The sequence below is a fragment of the Hyaena hyaena genome, unplaced genomic scaffold, assembly GCF_003009895.1.
Source record: "Hyaena hyaena isolate Hyena2069 unplaced genomic scaffold, ASM300989v1 scaffold_93, whole genome shotgun sequence".
Classification (NCBI taxonomy): Eukaryota; Metazoa; Chordata; class Mammalia; order Carnivora; family Hyaenidae; genus Hyaena; species Hyaena hyaena.
The window spans coordinates 3,023,224-3,039,808 of NW_024080724.1; the positions used below are offsets into that span (position 1 = coordinate 3,023,224).

The following is a 16,585-nucleotide window of genomic DNA, read 5'->3' on the forward strand; positions in this document are numbered from 1 at the left end:
GTTGCGGGCAGGTCAGTTTCTCTTTGTGTCAATTTCCCGAGTGCAAGGTAATCCACCAAAGCAGTGAGGAGATTTGCGCACAGAAGCCATTTGCACGGGTCCTACCCCAAACGATTCCTCACCATTTGGGGCCTGTGCCAAAACGGTTTCTAGTCCATGGTGACCCCAGCGCCCCTGGCAGCAGTCTCCGGCGCAGACTTGAGCCATGCTCTGGGGAGGATCTGTTCTTGCAGAGCGAGCGAGAGAACAAATGAGTTGGGGTCAATACTCTGAGAGGTGGACAAACCTTTAGCTCAGCTAAGGGGGGATTGGGGAACAAAATGGGGAGGGTTGATGCCTGTACTTCTCTCCTCACCAGCCAGAATTCACAGACTCCCACTGCCTCCTGTGCAGAGCTGGGAGCCCCAGGAGTCAAGTCGGCCCTTGGGGAGATAGCATCAGAACCAGTGGTCTCCTGGCTTGTGCATGAGGGTGGAGAAGGAGGCTCCTTTCAGGTTAAACGGGTTACGCTGGAAAATGCCAGTGTCTCTGTCCCTCCTTGTCCCTTCCTTCATCTGCCCCCTCCTCGAGAAGTGCTCTCTCCTCCCATTTTCAATCTTCCCGGCAGCATGGTGGGGGGCTGGGCCCTACCTAGCCAGCCTAGCTTTCAGAGGCAGCTTCTCTGGAAGTGCTTTGGTTCTGACATCTAAAGCTATTTGCTTGTACACTGTAGGCCCACCCTGGGGCCCGATTTGTTGGCTATTGAGGGGGGTGCACAAGTAGATCCTGAAAGGTCACTGGTGTAGTAGGGACTCAGACCAAGTCCCATTTCATCTTCTTCCTTCCTGGCCCTGGTCAGCTTTCCCCCCTACACCCCCCCAGGCCCCCATTCCCGGTGGAGTGAGACATCTTCTGTGGGGAGGTGGTATTGGGGGAGGGCAAGGCACTGCTGGGAAATTGGCTTCTGTGTTCTCTTGCCCCTACTCCCTATTCTAGGGCTCATCCTTTTCATCACAATGGCCTCCCACCATTGTTGCCCAGATGTTTCCTTCCCCCAGCTATGGTTTTCAGTTATAAAGCACTTTCATGCCCATTCTCCTACCTGAGTGTCATCTAAACCCTCTGCTACACCCATTTTACAGAATATGACGATTGAAGCCAGGCAGACAAAAGGACTAACAAGAAGTTTACATGGGCAGAGCTGGAGGCGGTTCTTGGGTATTCTTGGATTCATGGAAGGGGAGAGGGAGGGACTCCAGATTCCAGAGAGAGGGTAGTGTCCTGTCTGAGTGAGCACACACATATGCAAGGCACTCCCTCTCTCTGGTTTAACTATATCCGTACCCATGATCCGACTGTCCATCTGTGTCAGCGCCTGTCTGTTGGTTAGAACCTGTTAAGGAAATTTCATCCCTCCTCTTTCCCTGTGTCCCTGTTTGCATTCTGTGTGTCCCTTCATTTATCCTCTCTGGTGCCACTAGGAGGAATTTCAATAACCCTGTGGGGTTCTGGAGTTCAGTCTTTGGGCTGAGTCAGCAGACCCTCTCCCCAGGCCCCCTTACCCAGCTGTGGTCTTCAGGAGTTGGAGAGGGTCCCTGGTGGGTAGTGTGTCCTTATCAGGGCCTAAGGAGCATGTGGAGGCCAGCCCTTCCAGCCCAGAGCCACAAAGGCCTCAGGGGTATCTTCAACCCTTCTCCCCTCACCCTCCTCCAAGCCCTGCTTAGCCTGCCCTATGGGGGCAGTATCTATGTGTCTGTTTCCTGGTCTTTGCCTTGATTTGTTTGCATCTGTCTCTGTGCCAGGCTCTGTGAAAATTCTACTTGGCCTTGAGGAGTGTAGCTGAGAACATGCACCCCCCCCACCCCCAGGAGATGAACCCTCACCCAGCTGGAGTCCATAGGAAGTAGAGGCTGGGACTTGGGTTCTCTGAGGAGATGCAAGACAGGAGCCGTGGTCCCAGAAAACAAAGATTACTCTCCACAGAAGTCCTCTGTCTTCCAGATGCCCCTTTACTGGACTTCTTCCATTTTCTCTTCTGGTCTTCTTGCCTCCCACTGTACACCACACTCACCTTTCTTTTCGTTGCTTCTACTAGCCGATCCATTCTTTTTTCTCTTCTTCTGCCTTTCTAACCTGAGGCTTCCCTTCTGGGCTCTCTGTCCTTGCTGTCTGTTTCATTTAGTTCCTATGCATTGCATCCTTCCCCTTGCTTTTCCTCTCTTCTTTCCCCATCCTGCGTCCCTCTCTCAGGCTTCTGGTTTTACTTCTTTCTAATCTCAGGGTAAATGGGAGACATTGCCTTCTCAGAGGAGGTAAATTACCTCCCCACCACCCTTGAAATGCTCTCTATTGGATAGGACTGTGCCTGAGGCAGAAAGGGCTCACCCAAGTGAGTGTGGGAGTCTTTACTGGAAGTTGAGGGAGATAGGGGGCTCCAAGGTCATCCTGAGTCTGGGGTCAGGTGTGGTTCTTGGATCAGACTTTAGAAGAACATTGGTAGCCTTGTCTTTGTGGTCAAAAGTAGAGAGTTTGGGAACCTGCTGTCACCTAGAGTGTCCGACCCTTGGGGTTTTTCCCTGGTGCAAACGGTCCCAAAAGCTCACAAATGTCCCGCAGGACTGCTCTTGGAATTTAAGTCTTCTGAAGGTTGCCACTGCATTTTGGGCAGAAAGTTTATATTACCAGTAGCATAGGGAACAAGCGATTGCAAATGGGTCACGATGCCTGGACTATAGGTTGTTTCAAAAGTGCGCTGGATGCTTTTAGCTTCCTTTTTATTCTCTCAGGTGGGCTTGTACCAATTTTGAATTTACTTTCTTCTTCAGGTCAGCCTGTTCTTTAAAGATCTGTACAATCCTTTTTTATTAGATACTCCCAACCCCAGAACAAAGCCTTCTTAAGGCCCTTGACTAGGGGTGGCCGCAATCTTTCTGCTTTAGGTGAACTACGCAGTTTTGTTTCTAACTGCAAAATCCGGTTGGGGATGGTTTGCCTTTTTCTTATGTCTGGGGTGTTTTAGAACAATCAAAACCGATGAAAACTCATTTCAAAAATGAGAGAGAAATTCAGCTAAGTATTAGAATTAGGTACTGTCATTACCTATAAAATAATGTTTTTCCTTGAAATCAGCCTGAGCTTGGAAATTTGGGAAATATTCAGTTAGGACCTTCATGGGAAACTTCAGTGAATAGCTTTGGCAGTTTTTAGGAAATAGGTCATGTTATGAGTGTTTCCTCCCCTTTTATTTCAGATGTTGTTCATGAACTTAGATAGTAACTGAGTGCTGGGGGGAGATTGCTGAAATGAGGTGGCTATTTTATGTTTTAGAGTTGGAGAGAGAGAGAGAGAAAGTGTGTGTGTGTGTGTGTGTGTGTGTGTGTGTGTGTGTGTGACATCTGAGATGCTTTAGCTTCCCTGGTAGAGTCTAGTCCCAGCCAAGTCCCAGTTTAGACAGAGATTTCCCCATCCTTGGTCTCTGAGCTACCAGCAGCATTGATAAAATGGCTTTTGGCTTTTGACTGTCCTCAGTGATGTCAGTTAGTGGCTGATTAACACCTACAAAGTCAATGATGTTATATACTGGATGTTATGTACAATGATGCTATACTGGATCACTGTGTGTTTACTGGTATTGCCATTCATTTACTTGGATTCCTGTTTCCCTCCAGATGGACTTTGGTGTAGGAGAAGGGAGCTTATTGTGTGGAGGAGACACTTTTCTGGACTCCTTTTACTTAAAATTCGTCTCAGAGCCCTTGTAAAACCTGGGACTCAGAAGCCTTCTCCAGCTTCTTTATTTCCCCTGAACCAACTTAAAGCTGCTTGTCAACTGCAAAACACTTCAGAAATTCCAAGGATACTCCTTTATAACAAATCCTGATGTGGCAGAGTGGAATGTGATCCTCTGACCCATTTCTTTTGTGTGCTCTGTGGGTACAGTCTGCATGTCAGCCTCACCTTTTTTGTTTATTTTTTGCCTTTACTGAGGGATGAGCCCCATCTTGTTAAAGAAAAGATTTTTATCAAGGCAGTGGTTGGGTTTTGTTTCTGTACTCTGAAGACACTATTTAATTTTTTTTTTAATCCTTAGCCCTTGAATCAGATTGCTGATTTAAAAAAACCAAAACCCATTCCCCCCCCCCCACTGAGATCTAGATTTATTGGAGTAGTCCCTTCCACTTATACAGATATTTGCTAAAAGGAAAAGAGTTACATTTTTAAAAATCTCTTTAAATTTGATGTACTCTCAAACATTTTCTCCCCAGGATCTTTCTTAGACCTCAGCATCATGCATGTGATAAGTTATGTCTCTAGTATAGATTGAGGTCTTTTGCACATTCCATTGTTAACAAAAAATTACAAGGCAAATGGCAGCAATTGAAAGATGGAGATGCTTGTTATCAATAGCCCGACCGACTGGCTGAAGATGGACAAAGGCAAAGGTTAATTTTAAAAAGCAATCTGAGGTGCTTCTGAAACCTGCACGATCGGACTCCAGGCTCAAGATCTCCAGCCTGCGGCCATTCCTGATCAGACGGGCTCTGGGTGCTTGCAACACGCTTCTACTCCTATGTGACTGGTTCTAACCACCCTTTCCCTCTCCTTTTGTTTTTGATCTGTTTCAGGACATGGAGGCGTAAATCAGCTTGGGGGGGTTTTTGTGAATGGACGGCCACTCCCGGACGTCGTCCGCCAAAGGATAGTGGAACTTGCTCATCAAGGTGTCAGGCCCTGTGACATCTCAAGGCAGCTTCGAGTCAGCCATGGTTGTGTCAGCAAAATTCTTGGCAGGTAAAGACAGAAGCTGCAGGCTTCCCTTGATTTTTCAAATAACAACTTAAAACATGACCCCATAGCTGTGCAATGTGCGGGTGTCATATTGAAAATCATGGTGGCGCTTCACCCACATGCCTAATACTTAAGAGTTTGCAAAGCTCAAGCCATTCAGTTCAAAGTAGTCCTTTTTGTAAAAATAAATCTTTTTATGTTTGTTTATTAGTGAGAGAGAAATAGAGCACCAGTGGGAGATAGGCAGAGAGAGAGGCAGACACAGAATCTGAAGCAGGCTCTAGGCTTTGAGCTGTCAGCACAGAGCCCAACGCGGGGCTCAAACCCACAAACCGTGAGATCATGACCTGAGCCGAAGTTGGATGCTTAACCGACTGAGCCACCCAGGCGCCCAGTCAATTCAAAGTAGTCCTGGGAAACCCCTGTTTCAAGTGACACGTGGAATGGGTTGACTCAATCAGGAGGAATGACATGCTTTCTGAAAGCCTGGTGATTTATTCCAAAGAACCCAAGAATAAGAGGTTCTTGGGAATTTCCCCTGCCCATGTTAGGTGAGCCTGGGGCCTGAGCAGGGCTGGGTGGAAAACCCACAAGTTATAAAATCACGTTATCAGAGTTCAATGTTTCATTTTAATGTCTTCAAAAAGCCCATTCCATTTTTAAAAGTCAGCTGTCATTTTTAGTTTTTGGTTACCACCGACTAGTCTTATTATGTTGGGTTGTAGTGTTTTCCTTCCGTACGTTGTGTTTCCTTTGTATGACAAGCATCGTAAAGTGTATATTAGAGGAAAAAAACTCCAACGCTAACTCTCAAATCTGACATTTGAAAGTTGCCACTTGACCCGTCGATTTGCTGCAGGCAAAATACTAACAATGCGAATGCTCCCAGAGGGCTGGAGAGCCCAGCCTTTGAGCACTCTTATTTGTTTTCTCGGGAGAGCCTCAGCCCGGTTGGTAGAGGGAAGCATGTTTTGAGATAAAGAAGCAAATCTACAGAGGCCAAGTGACTGTGACTGACCCAGGTCCATCCAGCTAGTCAATACTCAGACTGGGAAGAGGCCTCAAGGATTCTTAGACCCTCAGCACCTCACCATACCGCAAAGACAAAGCCACAGGCTTGTTTCGGAGTTTGTGAAGTTGTTAGAGGTCCTGGCAGCCACGAGTATCCTCAGGTTTAGCCGTGTAGAGCTCTCTCAGGACTTTTCTCCCTGGGTCAGAAAACAACCTTGGTTGTAGCTTGCATTATGATTTGAGAACAGATGCCTGAATAGAAACGAAATACTTTGAAGTGTGTCAGTGACGTTGTGACTATTTTGCTTGCTCTCTCCCTTTCCTCTGCTGGAATTTAAGACATTCTTTCAGATGGAAGGAACAAGTTTCTAACCTTGGGGAGCCTTGCTGGAGGCCAAAGGAAGAGGTTTCAAGGCCAGGGGTCTGGCGTCCCCTTTGGGGACCTTGATCCTTGTGTGAATTCCTTATCCCCTGCCCACCTCCTGTCCCCTCCGCCAAAGAGGCTCTGGGCTCCACTCCTGGTCAACGCTCAGCAGCAAATGAGCACCAGCCAGAGTTCAAGGGAGAAGGCTGGACATTAGCATGATGCTCTTGTTAGATGGTGGTTTTCGGCAGGAGGATTGGGAGTGAGAAGGAAAGAAGGAAAACAGAGGAGAGGGAAATGAAGAGAAAAGAGAATGGTTGGTTTTAAAGAGAGAGAGAGAAATAGGGAAATGAGACAAGACACAAGAGAGAGAGAAAGAGAGAGGAAAGAAATATTTGAGATTATCTCAGGGTCAGACTTCGAGAGTCGAGTGGATCTTAGCTATCTTCTTGGGAAGCCTCTTCATTGCACTGAGGGAGAGAGAAAAAAAGAAGGCCCTTCCTTTGTTTTTGCTGAGACATCTTGGCTGGGCCGACATTTTGCTTGCTATTTGAAATCTTCTCAGGGCAAGATGCCGAGCCCTTCTCAGAGGGGATGTCCAGATGCCGGTCCTCATGTTCTGGTGCCTGGGAGCCCCTCCAAATCTCCCCTGGAGACCAAAGGGGCCAAGGACCTTCCCAGGCCCAGCCGGCAGTCTCCAGAGGCCCAGAATAGATTTGTCACTAGGTAGAGTGGCACTCGGAAGTTATGCGCCGCTCTGGTGCCTGGCCGTTTAAGTTGTCAACAATAAATTGGAATTTCATAGCTCATTATTTTCATAACTAAGAACCACAGTGGACAAAATGTCACTCTAATTAGAACTGCCTTTTAAGAAACAAGTTCAGCCCGAAAACAGTGTGACTGGGAATTTCTGAACTGGGGCTATTCCATCTACTCACTTTTTTTTTTCTTTTTTTGGTCACCGAAGAATTTGATGGGCGTACTCGGAGCGAAAGATTATAGACAATGTGTTGTGCGTTGTGGCCGTGGTTTTCAGAGGGTGCACGATGAGGCAGGCAGAGACCCCCGTCATCTTGGGAAGGTGGCGATCTGCCAGCAGTGTGGGCATTCAGTCCACAGAGCTCGAGGCACAGGAGGGGCTGGAGAGGCACAGCCTAGTGGCATGTGAGGCCCATTTAAATCCACCCAGAAAGCCTGGCTCTTGTCTTCTTTCACTGGAGCCTGGCTGGGAGGTTCAGACCATTTGGAATTGGGTGGTATGTTACACAGTAATAAACACTCAGAGGATTTAATCCGCAACGCGTGCTCTTTATGTTTTGCAAAGCTTTTTCTTAACCATTCTGCATTTCTGCCTGTGTCCTGTGAGGCAGGCAGGGTAAACATCCTCCCCTTATTTATTATACAAATGGCGTCACATGGAGGCCCAGAGACGCTAAGTGATTTGGCCAAGGTCACACAGAGCCCTTGGCTAACACGCCCACCTCTTTACTCCCAAACTGATGTTCTTCGCATGGACCTACACTGTGTTGGTGGCTGCCGTTTGTCTGTCGTGTGTGAGCCAAAAGGCGGCATGGCTGTTTTGCTGAGATGAAAGAGCAGCTCTTCCGTCTGATTCCTCACTTGATACCGTTGCCAGTTGGGGTTTCCCCTGGGGTGCCAGGACTGCCTTCTAAGGGCCTCGCTGATGCGTCAGTCAGAAGGCAGACAGAGACCTCTCGTGTAAAGACCAAGCAGCTATGGTTGGCACTGCTCAGGTGGGCTGGGCGGGGGGTCCCAGATGCTGCCGCCCCCTCTGCTCTCTCAGCTGCGGCGGGAACACTGCAGCCTCATTCGAATGATAGATACAGTTTGAGTATTCCAGCGAGGGTTGTCCTTGCGTCTGTAACCTCTGCCCCAAGCCAGTGCCTGTCTTAACAGGTGCCCAGCGAGGAGTGAGTGAGTGAAAAGAGGTCTGTGAAATGCCTGGTAAACAGTAGAGCTTCCTACAATTGCCTGGGATCATCACCACCATTATCATTTTAATTTTCGCCATCAAAGCTGAGGTTTGCTCTAGTGGGAAGAACGTCAGAGTCGGGTGAGAGCTGGGACCGCCTCTAACTTCCAGAAGGCAGTTGAGCAAGGCACTTATTCTAATCAACAGTTTCCCCTCCATAAAACCCCCGCTGGCCCCTTAGGATTGACGTGAAGATCAAGATAATTTGGGGCAGAGCTCTGTAAATTTTGGAGCCCTGTGCTAAATAATGAGTTATTGTGTTGATAGTAACAAATGGCTTTTTATTGTAAAATTGGAAGGATAATTGGAAGCTGCAGAAATTGCCATGTGCCTTGATTTAGCTGCCTTTCTAAACTTCTGGCAAAATAATGTTTTCTTGGATGTCTCTTAAAGCCTGTTTGTGACTAATAACAATTTTTCGGTAATTACAGAAGGGGGAAGGATAGGTTGAATTTTGCCTTATTGTCCAAATTTGAACATGACCCACTTTTCTCACTGAAAAACAGAGTTTCCACATCCACATCACTGCTCTCAAATTATTTCATGTTTCTAGAATGTCCACTAGGTTGGCCCTAACTAGATTTCCCCAGGCTGAGAATTTCAGCATCTCTTTCTTTTATTTTTTTAATGTTTATTTATTTCTGCGTGTGTGTGTGTGTGTGTGTGAGAGAGAGAGAGAGAGAGAGAGACAGAGACAGAGACAGAGACAGAGACAGAATCTGAAGCAGGCTCCAGGCTCTGAGCTGTCAGCACAGAGCCAGATGTGGGACTTGAACTTGTGAACCATGAGGTCATGGCCTGAGCTGAAGTTGGAAGCTTAACTGACTGAGCCACCAGGTGCCCCTCAGCATCTCTTTAAATGTGACTAGTCATTGGGTCTTGGGTAACACTTCCTACCCGTCCCATGGGAGAATCACCTCTTCTCTTTACCTATTATAAACTCTTTATTTATTTTTAAATGTTTTATTTATTTCTAGGAGAGAGAGAGAGAGACAGTGTGAGCAGAGGAGGGTCAGAGAGAGAGGGAGTCACAGACTGAAACAGGTTCCAGGCTCTGAGCTGGCAGTCAGCACAGAGCCCGACGCGGGGCTCGAACCCACGAACCGTGAGATCATGATCTAAGCGAAAGTCTGAAGCTTAACCGACTAAGCCTCCCAGGCGCCCCTATTATAAACTCTTTAGGTTGAAAACTTACCAATCATTGGGCTGCATGGCTGGCTTAGTCAGTAGAGCATGCAACTCTTGATCTCAGGGTCGTGAGTTCCAGGCCACATTGGGCATAGAATTTACTTTAAAAAAAAAAAAAAATTACCAGTCAGTTCTAAATGTCTCCCCAGCTAAAAAATTTCCAACTACAAGATAATCTCCTTTGCAAGAGGAAGTCAAGAATTCCTCTGTAAATAATGAGAGACATCCAGTAAAGGCTCAGATTCAGAAAAGGAATCAAGTAATTTTTTCCCCCTGAAATGGTCTTTCACGGCACTCTTCTTCCCGGTCTCGGTTTTACTGTAAAACCCTGACATCCTATTTGTGTTAACGAGGAAGAGCTGATAGCATGGAAATGTCCTTAGAAACAGCGATTTACCTCAGGGGAGGTCTTTGAAAGAACTGCAGTGACTTGTGGTTTTTATTTATTTATCTATTTTTTTGATTGCTTGGGTTTTGACTTATATATAACATATATTCCCAGTTAATTCTGGAATTAACAGCATTTCTTTTTTTTTTTTTTAATATTTTTTTATTTATTTCTAGGAAAGAGAGAGAGAGAGACAGCGTGAGCAGGGGAGGGTCAGAGAGAGAGGGAGACACAGAATCTGAAACAGGCTCCAGGCTCTGAGCTGGCAGTCAGCACAGAGCCCGACGCGGGGCTCGAACCCACGAACCGCGAGATCATGACCTAAGCGAAAGTCGGACGCTTAACCGACTAAGCCACCCAGGCGCCCCTGGAATCCAGCATTTCTTTTAATTTTAGGCTAGGGTTGTCATTTTAATCTTCTGGCAAAAAAAGTTGCATTTTAGGGGACAGTTTCGCAGAATGCAGATGGAATCGGCTAGGGGATGTGAGTACTGGTAAATTAAAGGCACAAGTCAATTTTCTGGGGGAAATTTTAGCTCAGGAGGCCAGGCCACTGTCCTGATTTGGTCATTGGATCTTGTGTGACTCTGGGCAAGCCTTTTGACCTCCATGAATCTCTGTTTTATACCTATAGATGGGGACCTGTTCATTCACTTATTCATTCATTCATTCGAAATATTTATGTGCTTTAAAACTGTGGTGGGGATCAAAGGGGAAAGCTGACTTGAAAGTTTTCTGTAAACTGTAAAGTGGTAGATAACTGTGATAGAGTTAATTAACTAATTATTGCGTGGCATCTGGACCAGCACTGTCCAATAGAAATATAACATGAACCATGTTTGAAATTAAAAATTTTCTGGTAGCATATTAGGGAAGGGAAAATGAACAAGTGTAATTGATTTTATATATTTTATTTAACCCAGTATATGGAAAAATGTGATCGTTTCAGTATATAACCAGTATAAAACTTATTAACGAGATATTTTATGTTCTTGTTTTTGTACTAAGTTTTGACGATCTTGTGTGTATTTTATGCTTCCAGTACACCTCAATTCAAATGAGCCATATTTCGGATGTTCCAAAGCCCCATATGGCTAGGCTACTGGCTGCTGAATTAGACAGCAGAGATCTGGATGTGTTCTGGACAGAGTAGCTATTTTGTTGCAAACATCCATTTTGCTGGTTCCTCACGGCTAAGCTCCTTTCTGCTTGGGTCCTAGGTATTATGAGACGGGGAGCATCAAGCCTGGTGTAATTGGAGGATCCAAACCAAAGGTCGCCACGCCCAAAGTGGTGGAAAAAATTGCCGAGTATAAACGCCAAAATCCCACCATGTTTGCCTGGGAGATCAGGGACCGGCTGCTGGCAGAACGGGTGTGTGACAATGACACGGTGCCCAGTGTCAGTTCCATCAACAGGTGAGGGGCTGGTGCCTGGGGGGGCTAGGGATCTGGGGGTGGGTGGGTATCCTGGAGGCTCTGTGAGTGCTTTTCCTAAAAATCTGGTCTCTCTATTCATCAAGACCCATTAGGGGTTATCGGACAAGAGGGGTACTGTTGGGGCTAGACTGGTCTCTCTATATTGCCCTTCTTATCTTTCCAAAGTAGGCAAGGGTCCTAGGCTCAGGGAGAGAAGGCCACATCAGTACCCAGGCTGCTTGAGAGTCTTCAGAGCCCAGCGTGATTTCTATCACTCTCCCTTTACCACCGCCTCTGTGTGTGGGACAGTTAGCAGCAAAGTGTCCTGATTAGGCCTTCACAAATGTCACTTCCTTGTAAGCCCATGCTCAGGGTCTCAGCACCGGCTCATATAAATCAGAGCTTCCCAGGAAGAAAATCCCTGCCTCCAGTCTGGGCGGAGGTGGAGCGCAGAGCCTGGACTTGAAGTTGGGAGATTTGGTTCCTTGTCCCAGCTCTGCCACAAATGCCAAGTGTGACCCCGACAAAGCTCTTCCTCTCTTTGAGAGCCCAGAATCTTGGTGGTCCTCATGTAGGTCAGTGATCTCGAAGAGTGACGTCCAGGACACTAAGATGCTGTGGACTCAGGGAGATGCCTTCTCTCCAATTGCTCTCAGTCTCACCCTTGGAGAGAAAGAACCAGAGAAATACCGTGAGTACCAGGCATGGGATCTTCCTGGGAGCCACAACGGCACCTTCTTTGAAGTCTGATCCAGGATATATCTAATGGATATCTAATGGATATCTAATAGATATTCAGAGCTGCAAAAAATTCCTGACAGAAATTTTTCTATTGTAAATGGCGGAAGTCTCAACTCCGTTAAGCCTATAGACGTCAAGGATGAAGTTGTGAGGTAAACAGAAATGCTTGTTCTCTAAACTCCACAAGGAAAAGAGAAACCAGCTGACTGAAAACTTGAACGGTCCCCATTTCTCCAAGGTCACACCCTACCCTTGTCTGTGCAGAGCCTGTCCAGGCACAGCAGACCCCTCACCCTCTGGCAGAAAGAGAGGGTCAGACTAGAATGTCTCTGAGATCCCTTCTGGGCTTGATGGTTGTTCCTTCTGTGACGACTTGAATGCACAGAATCAGTGTGCGTGCATGTGTTGGTGTTTTGAGACCTGCTGTTTTATGAGCCAAGAGCCTGTTTTCTTTCTCTCAGCAAATCTTTACCTTGGGCCTGACATCATGCAAGGTACCGAGCACCCAGGCACACTGTCTCATGGTCTGTGTTCAGAAGGCCTCCTTGTCCAGGATGGGATTCAGGCACGCATGAGAATTGTGGTCAGCCCAGATTAGCTGAGGAGAGAGCAACTATTGTGGTGGGTTTGGAGTGGGGGGAATAACTTCTGTTCTTCTGGGTTACAGGGGGCTCCAGTGTGCTTTCGGAGTCCCTTACTTCTGGCTCATTGCAGGATTACCATCACACAGGGCAACATGACTTTTTCACAAGTCCCCAGAAGCCCCCGTGTGGGGTAAGGCATACAGTGCCTATAGCAATGAGGGAGTGGAAGCCTGCTGTACAGAAGACCCTCCACCAAACCCATGGTTGGGCTTTGGGGGCCTGCGGACTTCCCAATGTAGAGTATATGTGTAATCGGTGGTTTGACAGATAACTTCGGGTTGCCTGTGGGGGTCCTAAACTCCTAATGCCTGCTGTTGGCCCGCAGTAACGTTAACAAGTGAAGAAGGCTAGGTATGAGGTGATAGGGAAAGGTGGGGTCTGTGGCAAACCAGACAGCACAAGCATTACTTAAGGGGTGGGTGCTTCTCGGGTCCAGCTGAATGCCTCCAGGATTTTTTTTAAAGATTATTTATTTATTTGGAGGCAGAGCATGTGTGCGCATGCGAGTGCGTGAACCCATGAGCAGGGGATGGGCAGAGAGAGGGGGAGAGAGAGAATCCCAACCAGAGTCTGTGCTGTCAGCGCAGAGCCCAACACGGGACTCAGTCTCACAGCCACGAGATCATGACAGGAGCCAAAATCAAGAGTCGGATGCTTTACTGACTGGGCCACCCAGGTGCCCCAAAATCTCCATATTATTAAACGGTGGCAACGAATTTCAGTGAAAAATAAACGCCTTACAGGACAAGCATAACTCATTTGCGGGGCTCCAGCTTATATCGTCTGTAATACAAGGATGAAAACGGTCTCATGACAAATTTCTTTTAATGTATTTTAGAAAAATATAACCGGAACACCAAACCAGTGAGTGTGAACTTTATGAACTATCCCTCCCATTTACAGTATTGCCTCATAAGATAAGTCTGTTTAAGTCAAAATGTAAGTTGCTGGAAAGGAACATATGAGGTAGAAAGAGCACAGTGGCCTGACGGAGTGTTGGGGGTGTAAGGAGGTACTTGCACGAGTGTCTAGGGAAGCCACAGACCAGCTGGTGCTTTGTGCCTCGAGTTGCGCTGGGTGGCTGCTTGCGAGTTGCGGGGCCCGTGGCCAGCCTCGGGCTCCTGTGTCTGTCCGCAGCAGTGGCTGTGCCTCTGAGGCCTTTTCACTTCTGTGGTCTCCTACAGCCCTCGAGGCTTATCTCTGTTCTGTGGCAGGTATAGAAACTGAGGCCCGGAAGCGGAACGCCGAGGAATGATGATTTTGAGGTAGAGCTGGGAGTAGGCTCCCCTGATGTTAGTAAGAAGAATGCCTGGCTCTTTCCACCATTGTCCCGTAGGACTCTACCAGTGACAGAGCTGAGGGGCTGAGAGAAGAGAGGCGAGGAGGAGTAAAACGGTCATTCCTCCTCCATGGCCACGCACCTTGCAGCCTGTGTGCTTTGCTGCCTGTCTGCAGCTCTGCCTGTGCCCACAGCCCTCTCCGGCACCCCCTGGGGGCTCTTCTCCGGGGGCACACTCTGGCTCCTTAACTGCACGCTTCACTCAGAGCTCTTTGTGTCTGTGACCAACCAACCCAGCAATGCAGATGAACGGGGACACTGTTGGTGCCCATCCCCCCAACCCTGCCCAAAAAAGCCCGAGCCATCTCTGCGTGCAGTTTTATTTTCCATATGAAGGCAAAGCTGCTCTCCAAAGCTGTGTTCAAACAGCAGTTTCGAAATAACTGTCTTGCAAATGTCATGATGTAAGAGTGTCCTCAGATTCCTCTTCTGGCCCCTGGGCGACTTCTCACTAGTCCCCTGTTTCACACAGCGAAGGAGGGAGTGGTGGCTGGATTTGTAGCTCTTCTGGTGTCCACAGCATCGTCTCCACTCTCCACCCCTACAAGTATATGCCTTCCTGCCGTCTTCTGGGAGAGCAACCTGGGAACCCGTGACTGACACGGAGTTCAGTGACACCAAACCTGTTCTGCTGAGCCTGTGGGAGGTTTGCTGGGACACAAGCCATCATGTTTATGTGGCTTCCTAAGGACAAAAAAGGGCTGGGGGTGCTGCACGACCTGCACCAAGGAGTTTTAGAATCCAGCCTGAACGCCAGTGGGAGGTGACTGTCCAAGACCTGATGGAAGCTGATGGAATGGAGCCTTCCTTCTGTTCCAGTCCCGGGGCTCTAAATCAGGGGCCAAGCGGTGGGGACTGTGAATGGCATTCCCAGTTAGAAGGACAGTTCCGCTTAGCAACAGTTGGTTGTTGTCATGTGAGAACGTGGGATTAGTATTGCTAGGTGTTTGGCTTTTTCAAGGGAAGCTACACATCCATGTATTTATCTAAAAGCTCCCACCTTACAAATATTGGCAACTAGTTCAAATAAAAACAAATGACTGTGCAGGCCTAAAAAAAAAAACAAAAAACCCCCAAAAAACTCATTCAGGAATCGATGTGGACTGGGGATGACAGTTTGTAAACTCTACTCCTAATCTGAACTTGGGCCGCAAGACTTCTGAGACTGTTTACCGGTTCCGCTCTTTCTTCTCCACTGGCCTGGGTGTCAACTGTGGGCCCTCTCCCAGCATGGTCCAGTTGGAACCTTGGTTTTGGATTCTTAGCACAGCCGATGGCCCAAGATTCTTACTGCACCAATGGCAGTTTGATCAGTGTGGTAGATGTGGGTCTATCTTCAGCTCTGTCTTCCTATTTCCTTTTTAAAGGCATCATGATTTTCTTCTTCAATGTACTGGTGTATGGGGGGCGGGGACGGAGGGATATGTGTGTGAGAAGACCCAGCCTTTCAAAGAAGGGAGGGTGATGTTGAAATAGGATCCTTACAAATGCCTGTAATACCTGAAACCCTTGGAGTTTAGCGCCTCAGTTTCTAAATGGATTTGGAATCCAAATAGATTTTATGTCTCCTATAGGAAATATTTAGATGAGGGACCACTTCCTTTGAATGTGGTTCAAAAGAAATTGCTCGAGCACAGGAGCTGAGAGTCTGGGCTGACCTGCTGCGTGACCCTGAGCAAGTCACTCGAGCACTCTGGGCTTTGGTTTCCTCATTTGCGGGAATTGGTGGATTGTTGAGTTCCCTTTCCTGCTGGACCGTCTAGGATGTTCACATGGCTCCCAGGATCATGCTCAGGCCCAGCGAAGTAAAGGCAAAACCCTTTAGTATTAACTGCCAGTTAGCCAGACTGTCTCCAGTTTAGAAAAGGTCCAGTGTGACTCTTATTGTGACACGTCTTGACGACTGCTTGTTAATTTTAAATTTTTTTAGAATTGCTGTGATTCAATTAGTCTTATTCTTCCCACTACCATTTCTTCTCAATGGAAGATAATGCTCTTTGTTCTTTTTTTTTTTTTTTTGGCAGCTGCTGCAAGCAGATGGGCAAAATCTCTATCCCTGGGGACAGCTTTGGACGGTTCCCTACAATTCTGGTCTCGCCTATAAAGGACAGTTCCTCTACAGCCCTAAAATAGGGTGTGGGGTTGGCTACTTTGCCCTCCCCAGTTCCCAAGGGGATCTCATGTGTTTTTAAGGCATTTGTGGAAAAGATGAACCTTTTAAGGTTGAAGCTCGTCTTTAATCTTTCTGAAGATAACAGCTAACATTTATAGCAAGCTTACTATGCAATAGCTGCTATTCTAACTAATTAATTAGTTGCATTCTCGTAATAACCCTATGACGTCGGAATGATTCTTAGTCCCATTCTGCAGATGAAGAAACCGATGCACAGAGGGGTTAATTAATTTACTCAAGGTCATGTAGCTGGTAAATTGGAAAACTGGGATTCAGACTCTAGTGGTCTGATTCTGGAGCCTGTGGTTTTAATCACTATGCTGTAGTGGCCTCTCAGTGACTTATAACAATTAATAATGTTTTACCAAATGATTTATAAGTATTTTAAAAAGAAAATAAGGAAAACATAATTTTCTTTGCTCTGCCTAGGTACAAACTCAATGGCCAGGCAATACGAAAAGTTAGGACTTTATGGGGCGCCTGGGTGGTTCAGTTAGTTAAGCATCCGACTTCGGCTCAGGTCACAATCTCATGGTTGATGGGTTTGAGCCTTACGTCG

General features: G+C 47.1%; 1 protein-coding gene across 1 annotated transcript in view; it reads left to right on the forward strand.

Moving 5' to 3' along the window:
* The window catches only part of PAX5 (paired box 5), a 189,506-nt gene that overhangs the window by 8,910 nt on the left and 164,011 nt on the right, over nucleotides 1–16,585 (forward strand). Inside the window, exons 2-3 of the mRNA XM_039234751.1 lie at nucleotides 4,605–4,770; nucleotides 10,932–11,129. Coding sequence (XP_039090682.1) covers nucleotides 4,605–4,770; nucleotides 10,932–11,129 — 364 coding nt within the window. The remainder of the gene's footprint in view (nucleotides 1–4,604; nucleotides 4,771–10,931; nucleotides 11,130–16,585) is intronic.